The sequence below is a fragment of the Mycetomoellerius zeteki genome, unplaced genomic scaffold, assembly GCF_001594055.1.
Source record: "Mycetomoellerius zeteki isolate Tzet28-1 unplaced genomic scaffold, Tzet1.0 scaffold146, whole genome shotgun sequence".
In the NCBI taxonomy this organism is placed as follows: domain Eukaryota; kingdom Metazoa; phylum Arthropoda; class Insecta; order Hymenoptera; family Formicidae; genus Mycetomoellerius; species Mycetomoellerius zeteki.
The window spans coordinates 429,945-448,261 of record NW_017256404.1 but is presented as its reverse complement, the minus strand read 5'-3'; the positions used below and the strand labels follow the sequence as shown (position 1 = coordinate 448,261).

The 18,317-nt window shown below is 39.9% G+C and overlaps 1 protein-coding gene across 4 annotated transcripts in view; it reads left to right on the top strand.

Moving 5' to 3' along the window:
- hth (Meis homeobox homothorax) overlaps window positions 1-18,317 on the top strand; it is a 418,172-nt gene that overhangs the window by 258,630 nt on the left and 141,225 nt on the right. For all 4 annotated transcript variants that reach the window (XM_018462843.1, XM_018462842.1, XM_018462840.1 and 1 more), the window contains exon 10: window positions 5,631-5,779. In XM_018462843.1, coding sequence (XP_018318345.1) covers window positions 5,631-5,779 — 149 coding nt within the window. The remainder of the gene's footprint in view (window positions 1-5,630; window positions 5,780-18,317) is intronic.

The following is an 18,317-nucleotide window of genomic DNA, read 5'->3' as shown; positions in this document are numbered from 1 at the left end:
AGTCTCAGTCGGCAGTCGTTGACAAATGTTGTTGAGCAACAGAATGATCGCTCCTATATCGAACATTTTCGTCGTCTACGATTCTTTTCGTCTCTGTATAAGCAATCGGAAGAATTCTATCATAACAATAATATCTGAAGCGAACGGAACGAAAGGCAAGGCTTTTAGAGATGGAGAGCCAAACGAAGGAGAGACTGACATTCCATTCGTTAATCCGCATAGCTTCAACATCTCTGACCGCTTCTTCGTCCCTTCGTCTCGTATTCTCGGTTCGTAGCGATAGGCAGATATTTTCGGTCTCTTCCCTTTTCATTCCGCAATACGCCAACGTGTCATTGGGATTATACAGATCGAGAGATTTTAAATTTCCTTTTTATCTCATGTAAATTGTCGGTTCTGTTACATTATGATCCATAAACTCCTGGATTTTCATTGGCGATATAATATATAGCTATTATAAGAATTACAATGCTATAGCGGTAATTTTAATGGATGCAACAGCTTATCATAACTTTCTCCAAGACAAAAACTACTACGATTTTGCCAAGAGATTAAGTCTCGTTGCTAATTGGCATTAATATACTTGGTGTAATTCAGCTATTATCTTTTTATAGACACATAGGTAATATAATAATTAAAGTAGATAATAATATAGATGAAAAATACATCAATTTTAGTCTAAATTGCTTGTCAATGTGCACGCGGTTCAAAGTGTGCGTAAAAGCGACGCATTAAATTATGTGCGTCGCGCGGCTCATTTGTAAGACAAACTTCCACAAAGTGTGCTTTACACTGACTAGCCTCGCGAGATGCCATCATCAGCTCCTTGCCGACACCGTCATCCTCTCTGAGAGAATTCTCCATCGCGCCTCATCTCTCCCACAATCGCCGATTAATCTCCCGGTTAAGCAGATTCTCGGATTAAGTGGCGCTCCCATATGCGTCACGCAGATGCGTGGATACGTGCGCTCCGTGAAATCGACCGCGACGATCCTCTCGCGTGCGCGACATGACGCGGCAACGAACACCAGCGCGCCACATTTCATCGTCAAAAATAGTCCGAGAATCGTGGAAGAGAGAGACTTATACTCCTCGCGTGCGGTTGTGTGGCGGATAAGTCTGCTGCGGGAATCTCGGATCAACTTGAGCCAAAAGAGCCGGCGTGTTTTGGTGCATTGACCTTTCTCACGATTTTTAGAGTTGTAAAATGAGCCGATATGTAACATTTTGCTGTCGAAAGGACGATAGGATGTAGCGCTCTGTTTATTGCTAATTGTAAGCGAGCTGATATTGTTCCTTCCTTTGAGAGCAATCGGTAATCTTTTTTCGCCAAGTATATCTCATAGCCCACAAAATTTCACTTCGCTGTCGTAAAACTACGATTGCGTCGCGTCGTCTTCGTGACCGCGAAACGCGATACTCGAAGAGGCGTATACGATGTCCCATCTTTTTCTTGTTTTCTTTTCTTCTCGCCCTTCGATCGACAATTGCATTTTTTTTACACGCAGCATAGTCGACGTGACAACAAATAAATGTCTTAGTATCCGGTACCCGGTTCTCTACCTACCTACCTACCTACACTCTCATGCCGAAGAGTCGTGCACTTTCAAGTTTGCATCTAAAGTCGTATGCTATGCAAAGAGAAGTTCGAAGCAAATCCGCGTAGTTGGAAGAAGCATTGAACGAGGAAGAGTGCGAAAAGAAAAACATGAATGAAAGGATAAGAAAGCAAGAGGAAGGGAAGGAGGGAGAGAGAGAGAGGGGAGGGGGAGACGAGTGCGATCCTCGTTCCGACGGGATGAGAATAAGGAGCAGTTTATTTTCGGCGGCCATATGTGCTGGTTATTTCAACAGTTTGCGCAGCCATCCTAAATAGAAGCTGCAGGCTCGTCTTCGAGGAAGATGTTCTCGGCTTGACGTTCTATTCCAACACGATCATCGGCATCTATCAATTTTCCAGGAGATTTTAAACATTTCGGAATTTGCTGAATTATATAATTATATATAATATAATGAATCAGTATTATGAATTGATATAAGAAAATATAGATTGTACATATAGATAATGGATCCGATAAATGTAATAACAATTACTATAAACTAATCATTGTGTATATTTCATTTCTTGTTTCAAATTAATATTTCTGTTAAAATGAGATTGGACTGATTGCCGTTGTTATCGCAATATATTTCCAACGAAAAATCGTATTTCTAATTTTGAAAATGGCGTGCGTGATAAAGATTGACTCTCTCGAAATAGAGTATCGCCGGGGTGTGAGGTTTCATCCATTCTCCATTCGCTAAGTATAGCTGCGACAGGTTGAGAGAAAGAAACCGGGCACGCCGTTTCGAGCATTCGCATATTGGTCGGAAACGCTATTGGACGGAGAGTTAGCAAGCAAGCGAAAGAGAGGGCAAGCACAAGCATTGGGATGGCATAAACATATAATTGGCCGCACTTAAATCTCTATAACGTGGTAGTAAAAATGCGTGGTACGCCGCGTAAATCAACATGTAGACGATATGGCTCCCTACCCCCGTCGTCGTTGACGTTCGCCGCCGAGAGCGTCCTCGTAAATGTGTCATACGAGTACACATGTGAATGAACGCATTCACGTGTATGCACTTACCAGCAGATTTCTGATGTGCCGTTGTGTATACTTCGTTTAAAAAAATATTTATTTATCAATATCGTCGCATACGATGTGTAGGTAACCGCTATAAATTTTTAGAATAGACATAATGCATTCATGCACAAATATATATGAATAATTATATTTCTTAATGAATAACTATAATGATAATTGAAAGTCATAATTTCTCATTGCAAAGAGCAAACAAAGAGCAAAGTAATAAAGCATAATTTCTATTAGCTTTACGGATGGAAGAAATGTATTTCAATTATAATGCAGTATTAAAATGCTCAAAATCTTTCTAAAAAATAAGAATATTGCTAGATTCTATTTACACGAAATTCATAAATACTCCGAATAAGCTTGCAAGGACGAAATCGTGGGTTGTCGATCACGATCTTGATCTCATGACGCGCGCTCGATTGCAACGACGAGAAACGACATTACATTATCGATGACAACTTGTGGGCGGATGATTGCGCGTGAAATACCAGTGCAACTGGATTACATACGAGTGTATATCAATATATCAGAGAGTATCTAAAGTCAAATAAGATTTTAACGACCTGTCATGGAAAATACGCGTTATACATTTTGATGAATGAATTATCGCAATCATAACGTAATATTTTTCCAATGCGGTATTGTAAACATCTCTTATGTACTAACGATAAATTTCAATATTTTCGCACGTTTCATATATATGGAATTTATTGTAGTTCAATTATATAGTTTTTTAGATAATTTTCAACTTTTTTTTATTATTTGATTTTTTCAAGATAGAACTCGATTGACCGTATTAAGATTATATATTTGTCGTTATAAAATTAAATGTGCTAGGAATTATTGTGCGATTAAAACGGATTCAGTTTAAATTGCGAACGATACTCTGACGAAGGAGACCATTTTCTTTTGCCAGGATACCGATAGGTCGTCGTCGTACGGTGCCACACGGCACGGCGGTACGACCGGTACGCTACATTAACCCGATTCAGCGAGTAAATTAACTGCAATCAGAGGGACGTTCCCGTTAGCCATTCCGTTATTTCGCTATAGCCACCCGCAGGTTCTATGAGCTCGCAGGCCACCCTATTCGACTTTGCGGACACGCCATTAACGGGCTTCTGAGTCGAAGAGGGGGTGAACGTCTACATTGTTTTTGTTGTACACGAAATGACCACTGGCAATGAATCTTATGTCTCGGATGGAAAACAAACTTGGTCAATGAGAAAAAAAATAGCTATTCAGAATCGCCGATTTTTATGAACCTAATTAAATGGATTTATGACATAAGTATGTACTTCATAGTATCTTAACGTTGTTGAATTTAGAATTATTTTCATTTGTTTTAAGATTTTATAAGGTGTGTTTTTATGATAATGACAAATTATAATTATAAATCTTTTATATAACATTAAAATTTTATTATAACTGTTATAATTTTGTTATAATTGGCAATTTCTCTGGGAAATTGCGTTTAATAGAATTTGTCAGCTCATCAGAATAAATCGCGATAAGATAAATATCCATCGCGCCAAATCGCAGAGAGCGAAGACTTTTCTCGTTTTCTTTCCCTCGGAGCATTTCAAGAAAGCGGCACACGCGAGAATACGTCGTACGTGGTACCAATTCTCATCGATCTCCCGTCGTTCTGGTCCGTCCGCTCTTACGACAGACAAATTTTTCGTTTTGCCTGCCTGCCGTCATTCTACTCTTGTTCGATGACGGTCCGTTCGACGAATTCAAAGTTAATCTCGGGCACGAGACCGTTTTTCGGCGAACGAGAGGGGTGAGTTGACAGCGCCCCCGGGCGACCTGTCATCGTGAACCCCCTGGGAGCGCCAGGCTCACCCTGATCTCTCTGTTACGATAGAACCTTGGGAATCGGGGCCTTGGGCATTACGATAAGGCTCGGTCATTTATAATCCGCTGGCGTAAGTAGCCTTCTCTGCTCTCCTTTCTGGCTGATTGCAAAAGAAGAGAAAGAATAAAGGGAACCTCGAACTTCCGGCGCTCAGGCTCGTCTGGGAGATTGATTCGCTGGAATATTACGAGAATTCCAACAAAATTGCATTTTATTCCATAATCACCTTCAAACTTATGTCATAATAGAATAGTAACGGTCACTCGAGAGTCGTATTACCACAATTTCTGTAATCATTAATATTGCATTTTGCGAGATAAAAATTTACGATTATGACATCTCCAATTTTTTAGAATCTATTAATCGAAGTATATTTAAATATCAATATATATTAAAAACTATAATACGTTTTGCAATAAGAGTACTATAAATGAAAGTATATGCAGATCTTCTTATACGTGATGTACATTACTTAATAACGAATAACTCGAATTACATTTGATAATATGAAAATATGACATTAGAGCTTCTGAAAAGCATAACCAACAGCGTCTTAATATCTCTCATTACTGTCCCGCTTTTTGAGTCCCCAGTGACTGTGCAATTAAAAAGCTAAGATTGATAAATGACGGAGAATTAATGCACACGGATGGAGAAGAGGCGAAATAGGGTGGAGAAGGAGCAGGGGTACGTGGTTGAGCTGAGTACGACGAGGCGTGTGTACGAGCTTCTCCGGGTCGAAAGGGGCCGGGTGATTGCGGGTGGCTTAATGGTGTTTGTATGCATGGGAACCAGCCCTAGGGTCGAGGTAGTTATCGCCCACCAGGGTATGAACCGAAAATCGGAGCGCAGTTTAAACACGTCGGGAATTTTGCTTCGACGTGCGATCTCACAATTTAATCGTGAACTCAAATTGATTTCTTTTTATTTACTATATTTTAAACAATCAAGAAAATTGATCTAGTGTATGTAATTTGATTATCAATATAAAGCTTTATTAGGTATTTCTTACGTGAGAATACATTTGGCTCTCGTCAACTAATAGATTGAAATATCGTAAATTGCCATTAATAAATTCGCATTAATTATTGAGACGGCACGTGATGACCTTTGCTCTCTTCTTACTGTTGCAGGTGACGCGAGTAACGCGAGTATCGGTAGCGGCGAGGGCACGGGCGAGGAAGATGACGATTCGTCAGGGAAGAAAAACCAAAAGAAACGAGGTATCTTTCCTAAAGTTGCGACGAACATCCTCAGGGCGTGGCTCTTTCAACATCTCACGGTAAGTACCTTCTTTTTCATATATCACAATGTTTGATCACGATGTTTTCTGTTTTCGAAAGATATTAAGCGATGTATTGTTACCATCACAGAAATAGAGTATTATTCATTGCTTTTATTCGCGAATGTATCTTTTTACGTATCTTTTATTATTTAAGTAAGAGGAAAAATTATCACATATCGGTAACATATTTGTTTGTAGCTACTAAAATTTTCGAAACATTTTGAAATTGCACTTCGTTTCAATGCAAATACTTTTTATGCATTTATTGCATCCAAAAATTGCTTTTATTATCAATAGCGACTTACAGGTCTTGTATTGCTTTCCATCAATGACTAGTGTAGAACTTTTACTTTACTCTCTCACTGTTGAAACATACGTGTTGCTTATTCTTTTGATATACATATTTATATCTTATGAATCGTACATTGTGATTCTAATGGAATTTCTTGAGCATAAAAATTTCGAGAAAGTTTTATTTCTTGGTATTTTATGTCATTGTCAAAATCTGCGAGCAATTAAAAAATATATACTATATCAGATGAAAAGGGACAAATAAAAAATAGTAGAAAGAGAAATGACTGGAGACTAATCTCGTAATGCTGAGCTAAGAAACGATCCGTAGTACGATGGTAGTGGTGGCTTTCGATTCTACTGGGGCCCGAGTATCTAATGATTCACGGGTAATCTGAGCCGCAAAAAGCGCAACGCGATTAAGGGGGAGAACGCCAACCGAACCTCGGCATCGGCTGCAACTGCCGCAATTGCGTAACGTTGCACGGCTATTCCAAGAGCAATACATTGTTCCTCGCTGCACAAGTTTCTCTCTCTCTCTCTCTCTCTCTCTCTCTCTCTCCCTCCCTCCCTCGCTCGCTTGCTCGCGCGTGTATTCCGGACACCCCATAGATTTCGGGTGTGATCAGGTTACCTTGCGAGAGCGGTAATCATATTGCAGCTCGGTTAATGCCATTACCGCACTGGGGGAGGTTGGCAGCTACCCTCGAAATCACCCTGCAGCCACCTACCGTCCTCCCCCGTCCTCACTCCCCGTTTCTCTGTACTGTATCGCGGCTTCAGCAACCCCCTAACAACATGTATTGGATATGACGTCGGGGATAGTGGGTTCATGGTTTAATGCATATACGCTGTTTGTAGGATGACGATACCGCACTCGCTCGTAGAAAGACGAACCCGCGGTCGACGCTTCTCTTGCTCCTTGGTTAATCGCGTCGTCGAGAGCTCTCGCGAATGTTAACGACCTCATACACAGCGCCCAAGTTAAAAGGATTTTAATGTAAACCGACGATGCATCGGGACTCGATGTGCCATCCCTCGACGACTGAGTTTCGATGTCTGTCGATTCATTCAAAGTTTGTTTCGATGTATGTTGGGAGTACAGAGAATTTTAGTCGATGTATGCGCTAATTCCTGACGTGTTTCGCATTTTAAATACTTATACATGTCTATCAATACAATTACATCTTTGTTTTAACATTACTTTATTTTAACATTACTTAGTTTTTTCTTTTTTTTTTACATTACTTTTATATAATATGCTTTAAATTATTTACGCAAAAGTATCATTTCAGACGGCAGTGTCATTAAAACTTTAATTACGCAATTAAAATTCGCAGAATAAAATATAACAAAATACAAATTTGTGTTTTTCCCCCGTTTCACACATTTATTGGATTCTTATAAAAAGATAGAAATACGTTTTGTTATAAATGATGAAAAAACACCGTATCTAAGACATATGAAATTCGTCCGTGAGCGATTATACGGTGCCATTCGCCAGAAATTACGGAGGTTTTTCACGATAGTCTCGAGAAGCGCCGCATTCGTCTCGGCGTTATTACGAGCGATTAAGCGACTATATTGCATCCCGGAATTCATTCGGGAGGGAGGGATGCACTGGATACATATTACATCTTAAAAGAGTAACTGGCACGAACACGAACTCGTGTATTTACTCGAGTGCCAAGCTCTTTAAGCGCCCCTTCCGACATTTCATCTTTTTCCATCGAACGAATTATGATGTCGCGATTTCCCTATTTAATGTTCTAATTTCCTGTGCTTTTTTCCGCATCGGCGATGCGCTTATCATAACAATCTCGAGAGGTTGATGGCCCATCGTAATTTTGGCATGAATTTAAGTATATGTATCATCACGATATCGACCATAAACTAACAATTCGATAACCGGAAAATTATGACACGCTACGAAGTTTCTCAACGATGTTTGCGAGTTGAAGCAAGTCGAAGGTATCCGCCATAAATCCATTGTGTCCAACGCGAATATGCCGATCGTCGCTCATTCCGTTTTCATCGTATAGAAGCATCGTCGGGAATTCTAGGTCGTGTTTAGCCTTCGGCTGCCATCATTTAACCTAGCTGGTTAAACATTCGAAATCGCGACATCTCGCGCCAAGGAATTTGTTGTTGCGCGCCAATGGTCTATCCCGTTTCGTAGCAGCTAGTCTGCATTGACATGGTAGATGGGAAGCAGCCGAGCGCACCGCGGTTGAATAGACATAGTTTATGTATACACATAGTTTAGATAGATAGGAGAAGGACCGACGGAGGGAAATAAGTTCAATGGAAAAGCGAATACCGACTAGTTTGGCGAGTTATTGCGTTAAAACGTGATAAGTGTGTATATGTATAATGGAAAGGTGTGGCAAGGAAACGATGAAGAAAGATAAATATCAAAATAAAACTGTGAAGGAGATTGTATATATTAAAAGAAGACGTAGAAAATTATAATAATGATTTGCAGTATAATATTTCGATATAACGATATCGGTATACAAAAGATACTGTTGCAAACAAAGAAAGATAGAATAGCAATGTGGATGGCGATCTCTCATCTATGCATACTTTAATGTGAATTGGAGATTTGAGAGAAACGCGCGAATAAGGATATGTGACTATGTTTAAATGCAGCAATTAATATTTTATATTAGATGCGATTTTTTAATGAAAGAATTATACGGTTGATTAAGCATAATTGTTTCCAATTTGGATTATCTGCAAAATATCGAAGAAATTAATTTAGTATTAAGTATTGCTTGTTATAAAATATCATACATTTAAAAACATTTTTTTTATTATCGATTTAGTATATCTACATGTTTACGCACGCATGAGCGCATTAGGAAGTAGAAACTTATAACTTGCTAAGAAAATTAAATAAGAATATTCACACTCTATAAAGGATAAGTCTATCTTGACTCATAATATTATACAGATCGATTTTAAACGTAAGCGGTATGAAAAATTGGATCTTTAAGCCTATTCTATATAATTACATAAGCGTAGTTGTAAGTGATTTTAGTTGTAAAAATTCACCAATCACGAATACGAGAAGAATATTCGACCATGATTGGTCAATTCTTACAACTGCAATTACTTACAACTACGTTTACGCAATTGTAAAATAGGCTTTACACCAACATTGTCACGATATATTTTTGATAAAAGAGAGAGAGACTATCATAGTTTGTTATTATTCTGTAGCGAATAAGAAAGAAGAGAACAGTATCGCTCAAACAATCGATGTATCGCGCAAAACGGACTTCGTGTATACGACGCCGGAGTGCAACTGGAGATTAATGGAATTTCCTAAAAGCAAGTTTATGTATTCGTTGGCGCAGATCCCCACACGAGCTCGCATGTTTTGCTGCGTTACGCTGACTCGGCGATATTTTCGAAAATCGCGACGCTTGCCAATGCTCGATAAAAGTTTCGTACGGCACGAACGTCCGGCGAGGTTGCCGTCTTCTTTTTTCAGCGAATTGTTTATCGCCGTGTATGAATAATGTAATAGAAGTTAAGTGCATCGAGTCTCCTGAGAGGAAGTCGATGGTGATCCCACTCTCGTTATAAGTACCGTTTCATGCGTTCGCAAGGAGACACGAATCTTTCTCCTGTCTTTCTCTCACTTTGTAAAGTCCATTCGGATGTTCTCTCTCTCTCTCTCTCTCTCTCTCTCTCTCTCTCTCTCTCTCTCTCTCTCGCTCACTCGCTCGCTCGCTTTCGCAGCTCTTGCTCTTGCTCTCTCCGGTTGTCATTTTGAAAGCCATTCGCCGACCTCCCCTCGCTGTCAGTCCGACGTACATACGTCCGTTCGTACAACCGGCGCACCAACCAACTCTGCGACCCTTCCTAAGTTTAATTAGACGGAAGAGGAGCATACATCATGGTCGACTCCGTGTCCCGACCTTCCTCGGGCGGCAGAGTTGGGCTTTCCAGAATTGTGGCTACCGACCTAGTACTTCTTCTCTCGTCGTTCCTTCTCACGTATACTTTCGATGTTATATGGTACATTTCTGCATATAGAATTTATAACGTGTCTTATTGCTTTCAAAAAAAATTGAAATTTTTGTTGGGTTAATTTGGAATTCAAATTGTTGATAATGTACAAGTATGTCACATACTTCAGTTTAATTACTTTTAATATTAAAGAAATGATACATAACAATTTAAGTATCATTTTGATAAATTAATATGTAAAAATAATATAAATTAATTAATTTTACGTTATTTGTTAAATAATCGTGTTTTATATATGACAAGAATTTTTTAATATTAAATTCTTTTTTATTTCCTAATCTTTTTTTATTTAACTGTGAATAGAATTGTTTATCGATTTTTAAATATTGTGAATTTTTAATTTTTATACATTGAATTCAATAATAAATATTTTTAGTTAGCGGACATAAACGTCGCAAGCAAATTGGAGAATGGAAGGTAGGATGAAAAAATAAAAAAGGGAAGTAAGATTGAAGGCATTATAGAATTCATATATACATATATAATTCATTTTAATTTACTCGAGAGACACATCCATCTAGTTTGTAGTTTCCTGCGACTTTGTTTCTTCTACTTGGTCGTTCCTTTTCAATTTTCTATGTTCATTTTATCCTCTATTTTACCGTCTTTGCTGTCATTCCCACTATCCTTTAGCTTGTCGGCTATAGAGCTTTATTCGTACATCGTCGTAGTCTTCTTATATCAATAAAAACATTCATGAAATTATATTTGCCAACTCACTACTTTATGCACTTTGTTTCATTGAATGCCCACAGCCGTTCTTCTTAAATAAGACTTATAATTGAATACTGTTATATTAAATCGAAAATATAGCAACAAATCCGATTCGATTTTAAAATGAATTAATGAATACATATTACATATACTGCACTTTTAAAAATATATATACATTGAAAAATTATTTAAATTCAAGAATATATATATTATTATATTATATAGGCTGTAGAATAAAACATAAAATTCATGACTGGAAATACTTTTGTAATATAGTATATTCGATAATTCGCATTTTCTAAATTTAACTTTCTGTTCATTTGATATTATTACAACTTGAATAATATCAAATGAACAGAAAGTTAAATTTAAAAAATGCGAATTATCGAAGTGCAAATAAATTTCAAAAGTATACCTAGTATGCAAGAACAGATACATATTGTGTCTCTGCGATTTCTATATTGTCGTAATGGGAGAATGGAGTGCAGTCGAGGCAATCAATAAGCTATCTGAGATAGGTAAGACCAGCGTGTTGCAAACCACGAACCAGCAATGCCATTACCTGCATGCGGTAGAGTCCTACAGACCGAAACGTTAGCATCTTTCCATCGATAATGAAACGCGCTTCATTTGCTGCTCGCACGCCGGCACAGCAATATATCTTGATACGATCTTTAATTCATCCATATCGCCATCAAGGTATATGATGCAACATAGGATGTACGTTTAATACTTTATGGCGTGATAAAGCTAGCAGGTAGCTTGTACAGATCTTATTTCTATACGTTTGTCTGCTCAAAGAAATAACCGACGTTGCGCGATTATAAATTATTTTTATATAGATAAGACACATATTTATATAGATAAGAACATTGTCGCGCGTCAGTAAATATTACAAAAATAACGAGTACTTTATTCTAGAATGTATTCTCGATTAAAATATATAATAATATGTCGTAGGTGGAAATGCTAGATATCGAAACAACTAAATTTGCAGGCGTAAAATCACAGTTGAGCGCCACTGTCGAAAGTAGTCTCCGACGTGCCGGTTTTCGCGAAACGGCGACCGCAAAAGATGCGTAACTGCCTCTTCACCCCGGATATCTTAAACAATTTGCATAGACAATCATAGCGGCAGTTTTTTTTGGCCGTAAAGGGGCTCTCTCTCCAACACTCAACTTGACTCGCGCGGCTGGCTGTGCTCGCGCGCCGCGGCCGCCCCCTCCGGTACTATCGGAGCGTTTTATGCTGCCATAACCGTAGCGCGGCATGGCCCACTTAGATCTGCTATCTCGGTCCCGCTGCGTGCCGGCTGACATCTATTGTCCCCTTGGCACCCCTGGACCGACTATTATCCACCTGCTTCGCGTACCACTCGTCCTTGACATATCATGGGTCAAGGTCCAAAAGATTGACCCATCCTTTTCCGCGTTTTGCATCCGCATTGTTTCATTTTGCAATACCTCCTACGAAAGAGACGAAGGCGCGTTACGCAGTCGGACAATTCTTTCGCGATGCGAAAATCGGCTCTCGGAGGCGACACGATACGCCCGTTGTCACCCTATCGGCTCCAAAGGACATGGAGGAGACGTTTGCATACATCGACCGGCAGTTTTCCGCTTGAACAAATCCTTGAGCCTTCGTTTCTTCTTCGGGAAGTCAATGCGTGCCTTGGTATCGTCCTCTTGTATCGTCCGTTCTTTCGCTCACTGTTGCCTTTTTTTCCCTAGAGACACGTCTCTCTTTTATTCTGTCTGTTTCTTGATCTTACGACGTGCCTACAAAAGGATTCTCACGCTCGACGATTCGTCTTTTTTACGATGTACAACCATATTCACATGTCTGTGGAAATTCTTTGTTATTTACATTTATGTTAAGCTACGTTATTATGCGAACTTTTAGACGTCATAAGGAGTATGCAAAATATTTATGAATAAAAGTGACGGATATGCTTTTGATATGTTACGTAAAATATCAAAAATGAAACTCTCGTATAAAAATAGTCATAGGCTGCGTTCCGTTGCACGCATAATGCGCATGAGGTATCATTTTATCCCTGTTTAACACTCTGCGAACAACAAAAATGATACCTCATGCGCATTACGCGTGCAATGGAACGCAGCCATAAAAAAATAACAGGTTTAACGAACGTTACATTGTTCACGGCGCATTTAAACAGTTAGTCGAACGAATGGTATCAGTACTATGTGATTATCAATCTCTTCGTCTCTCTTTGTCTTGCCTCTCTTTCAGGCCAAAAGGAAACGTTGCGAAAGTGGCGGAGGGGTCAAGCCAGACGACGTAATTTCCTCTCCTAGGACTCGCCAGACAGCTAGCTCGAAGCGACATTTCAGCGTCCTCTCGCTCGTCCTTCAATTCTCCTGTTCTCCTTTGCATCTCTCCGATGAACTTACAACCTTCAACCTCCGCCATTCGGCCGTAGGGCACGGCAACCCCTTTTGCCTTTGCAAGTTTTACTTTGCTTACTGGCGCCGCCTTGCTTCGCATTTGAATATAATACTTGGCTTTCGTCGGGCGCGCGCATCGCGCAACCAAGGTGAACTGTAATTATGTTGATACGCGGCCATTGTTGTGTACGTTTTGTACGTCGAGTTGAAAGCCGAAACTCTTTCTTTCCTTCGATGTACTTTGATGTACTCTCCATCCTCGCCCACTCGCGAGATTACGAACAGAATCGCAACAGATGCATTTTTCTTCGACTTTGCGAGCCATCTAAACGACTTGAACAAGTTTTGCGATGAAAACTTAATATAAAAAAGACTTTCTTAAGTGGTTGAAAAACATTTCATTATGCGCGTGTTTGCACAGTTGTAACAATGCTTTTAATTTAAAGTCATTAGCCTTAACACTAGATGAACCACGGATGTGCCAGTTTTTATCCATTTTATCTAATAATTATTTCTTTTCTAGTTAATTTTGCGGACGTTGACTATGGCCATACGTAGATTTTAAAATTATAATAATTTAGTACTAATATGAGTGTATTATTTAAGTAGATACTATATCCACCTATCGAAAAATCACAAAAGAATAATATGGGTCATAAGAGACTCATACGTGATTCTAGGGGAGGTCCAAATCGCTGCGATTCTAGCGTTAAGAAATCGAATTTTTTCAACTCGCGAGCTCTTCTCCTGGAAAAGAGAAAAAACGCCATTCAAAAAAGAAAAAGGATTTTGAGTGCTAGGAAGATAATTGCAAAAAGTACAAGCGGGAACCTCTGCTGGAATCACCACCAGCAGCGCGTCGCTTCTCATGCGACGATTCTACGTCGAGCCGTACCCCCATCTCTGCGTAAGGGGGATAGTGTGCGGAACTGGGATTAGACTGTCGCCCCGCGACAGCGTAAGCCCCTATTTTTGCGAAATTTATCGCCGTTAATCCTTCACCCCCCCTCTCCCGTGCCATTCCATCCCTCTCATCCGTTGTTCTCTCGTCGTATTCTCCGCTTTTTTTCTCTCTTCCTCTCTTGTCGATATGAAAAATAATAAAACAGCCCGTCTTTATACACTCGGGCGAGCTCGCCTCTGTGTCTCTTTCCCGTTCTCCAGGCCAGAAGCATACCTACTCGTCGGCGAATAATCCTGCCTGGATTTAAAACATTCGTATCTTGAATATGCATTCATAGGTTTAAACCGAGGGTCAGTACGCGTAGATCCCGTCGTCGAGCGGACAGAGAAAGGGGAGAGAAAGTCGTGCTCTCTCTCTCTCTCTCTCTCTCTCTCTCTCGTGTACGTATCCGCACCCATATATGCGTATATGTGCGCGCATACGCATATGTGTGTGTGTGTGTGTATATATATATATATATATATATCTATACATATACATGCGACAGCAGACACGGCACTGAGCCTGGTATTAACTCGGCCACTCATTAGCCTTTCTGGTTCTACTTGTCGCTCGACGTAATCTCACGTCCGTCCCAGCCGACCGTGTAGGCTTAACTTTGATGCAGAGACATCGCTAATTCCCAGTTGCTTTCGTTTTGGACACTGGGACTGCCGTACTGATTTCGCAGCTCGGCACTATCAGTCATCCGGGCCATTTATTTCTCTCTTCTCATATCACACGGTCGTTTCTTCGAGTTAAAGATAATTTTATTGCATTCGTTACGTGAAACATAGTACGCATTTTTCTCGGCAATACTAGGATGAATTACGAGAGCACAGAGCGACGCGACGCCCGTAACAGTCTTGATTAATCTAATCACAAATATCAAGCATGTCACTAGATTATGTTTGCCACTTATTATCAATCTTTTGTGTGGGTAAGACGCACTACACTATATTTATGTAACAGCGATTTTCTCGCGCTGCAGGCGTTACTCATTGACAAGGAAATCTTGACGAAAACATGTACTTTTCAGCTATATAAGCGTTCATTATTACAAGCTATCGTGATGCACGATCAATGTCGCGATACCCTATTATCATCACTCAACTACGTCTGGTAAGATCGTCTTTGGATAATCGGTTAACTGTCTGCAATTATCGCAACTTCGAAAGCGCTGGGGTCGGCAGACGTCCCAGGAGGCACCATAGCGGATTTATGGCATGGTTGTTCTTCGTGCATCAGGATATGGCGGAAACCAAGGACAAAACGCTGCTCTTGCTCTCTCTTTAGATCCGCATGCTTGCCCGTCGCCGTTAATGATCGTTCCACGAACGCCAATCCCATTAAAGTGCGTTACTCGCGCGCGATTCCCGGTAGACCTCTAAATTCCTTCTAGGAGTCTAGGTAACGCTTTCAAAGTACCAAGATGAGAAACGGAGTGCAAGGTATATACATAGAGGATTGGGTATAGAATCTTGGCGATCTGTCTGTTGAATGTCTGCGAATGTGTGTTTATTCGTCTGTATACTGGGATGTTCGCATGTGTTGAACGAAAGTGGAGGATATCGGTGGCACCCCATTAAGGAGAGTGCTGGACATCTAGCCATAGAATGTAGCTTTAAAGACCCTATCGTGGTTATAGGTCGGAGCAGCGATCAGGCGTATGCGTGCGTAGGTTGCGTATCAAATCGTACCTGTGGTTACAGTGCATAGTAGACCGAAGTGGCATCAATACTTGATGTGCCTTCGTACATTCCGACTCTGTTTATCTTCCCTCTTCTTTTCGACCTCGAGCTTTTATCTTTCTCTGCTGCCTACGCACCGCACAGGGTCAGGCTGGGAGATGATTGTAACGGCCGGCGCTTTATATTATTCACATTACATTAAGCACTTTCTTGGTGGTCGCGGGGAATGAGTTGGTAAGATCTGCTGATGCGATGATGTAGCTGGCGGAGGAATTGCGTTTATTCTATTCTTGCGATCGTAGAGGCTACAGTATATAAGGACATTGGGGTGACACTTTGATACAATCGATCTATTACAGTATCGGGCGTTGGCTCGCTCCAGCGAACAACGCAAGATTATGATCTCAATAAATGCGCTATCTTTTGACTATAGGAAATAACATTCTCGTCAAGAAATAACTTGCTGTTATTTTGTTTGAAAAAGTATGTTTTTCACAATTGTAGAAAGCTATTTTTAGTGATATATATTTTTTCATTATGACAACAGCTTTTAAAATATATTTTATGATTTTACAGAAGGAATTAAAAACACAGATGAAATAGTCTATTAGGACAACGCACATATTTATTTGTACTTTTATAAGTATATGTGCATATTTAGTTATTCTTTTCTTATCTATAGTCTCATCTCACGCTTGTAATAGATCATTAATCTTATTAAGCGCATTTGTAAAATAACATTAATTAGCCTGGCATTGACAAAGTATCAAATAAAACGCGCTCGGCATTTTCAATTGATAATAAGGGATGCAAAACAATGGAACCTCGAATAAATTACATCCGATAGACCAGCGCTAGCGAATTACACCGGAAGAGCAAACGACTACGCACCGTGAATTTCTGTGACGTATAATTAACAGAACATTAATTAATAATTATTATATACAATCACATACGTATAATCCAATGAACGTTTACGTTTCGACGTATAATTTACGAATTGGCTGATTTCGCGCAAACAAAATTTTGCATTGTACTTTCAGATCGTGTTTTTCCCCATTCATTTACTTTATGTATTATATAAAATAAATAATATTTTTCCACTTCTATTAAAATGTTGTGATTGTAAAATAGAAAAGAAGTATAAGTGTAATATACTCAATGCTACTTAATTTTATTTTCAAGTAGAAAGTTGCTTGTCTTTGTATTTGCGTTCCTCTCGGCTTGGAACGCAAGGACAAGACGCCGGACAGTTGAAGCGAGTCACGTCAGATTTTTGCAGCATCTTCGCGGACGACACGACGGTATCTTCGCTGCTTTCGTACCGGCACCGCCGCGATTGGACGGTTAACGAACCGGCGAGGCGAACGAACCACTGCGGCGATTCGCCACGCGCTTCTCTTCTCGCTTCTCGTGCATCCTCCTTTTATCGGATTGGGCGTCTAGAAGACGAAGAGAGCGAAAGAGAAAAGCGAGAGTCGCTTCGCCGACTGAACGGGGCTTAGAGTGGATCCGGATTTCACGGTCTTCAGACGGTATCGTTCCCCGTTTTCTTCTTCGTCTTCTTCTTTGCTCCTTTCTTCATTCTTACACGGCGACTTCTGAGAGGCGACTCGTTTCGCGGTCGATGCCGCGTAAATGCCCGTCGCGACATATTCCGCACGAAAGAAGTCAAAACGAGAGGATTGCATTGAAGAATTGGTCCTGGGAATTTTTGATTCCGAGAGTATCACTCTAACAATGTTTTCTACATTAAATCCTCCTTTTGTATCGTAAAGAACTAATATTCAAGTTGTACAATAACCATATATCTAAATAAACATAATAAAAGATTTAGAAAAATTAATTACGTAATAATGATATATTTAAATATATATAGATATAATGTAACACCTTTAAAACTTTATATTTTTTATTTTTAGAGTATAAAGCTTTGCATACGAGAAAATAAATACTCAGAATATCTACAATTAAATTCACTAAACTTGATTAATTTTGTTGAATTGTGTTGATTAGTATTATCTTTAATTTTGGTTATATATATATAATGAAAATTTTCTCCAAATATATTCTGAACTGAAGTTAAGTTTGGAGAGTCGGTTTGTATGTGAAGATCGAGACAATGTACCCTTTTCGTGGCATCTCGAAATGGGAATCAGGCGGTCTGCACCTCAATTGCGGGAATCGTGCCGACTGGGTCTCTCACACGCGCGCGCGATTCCGCCATCCTTTAATTCAGGCTGACAGGTGAATTCCTCCCCCGCCCGCTTCTCTTCCTCCGCAACGATGCTATCCCTCGGGGTAAGATAGATCCGTTCCCAGGATTTCCTACGGGATACGCTGGATCTTATATCACGAACGGCCATCTCTATATAAGCAATTCCGCCCTTCGTCCTGCCTCATTCGAATCGTCTATAGCACGACTATTCGATCTTCTGGGAATCCAG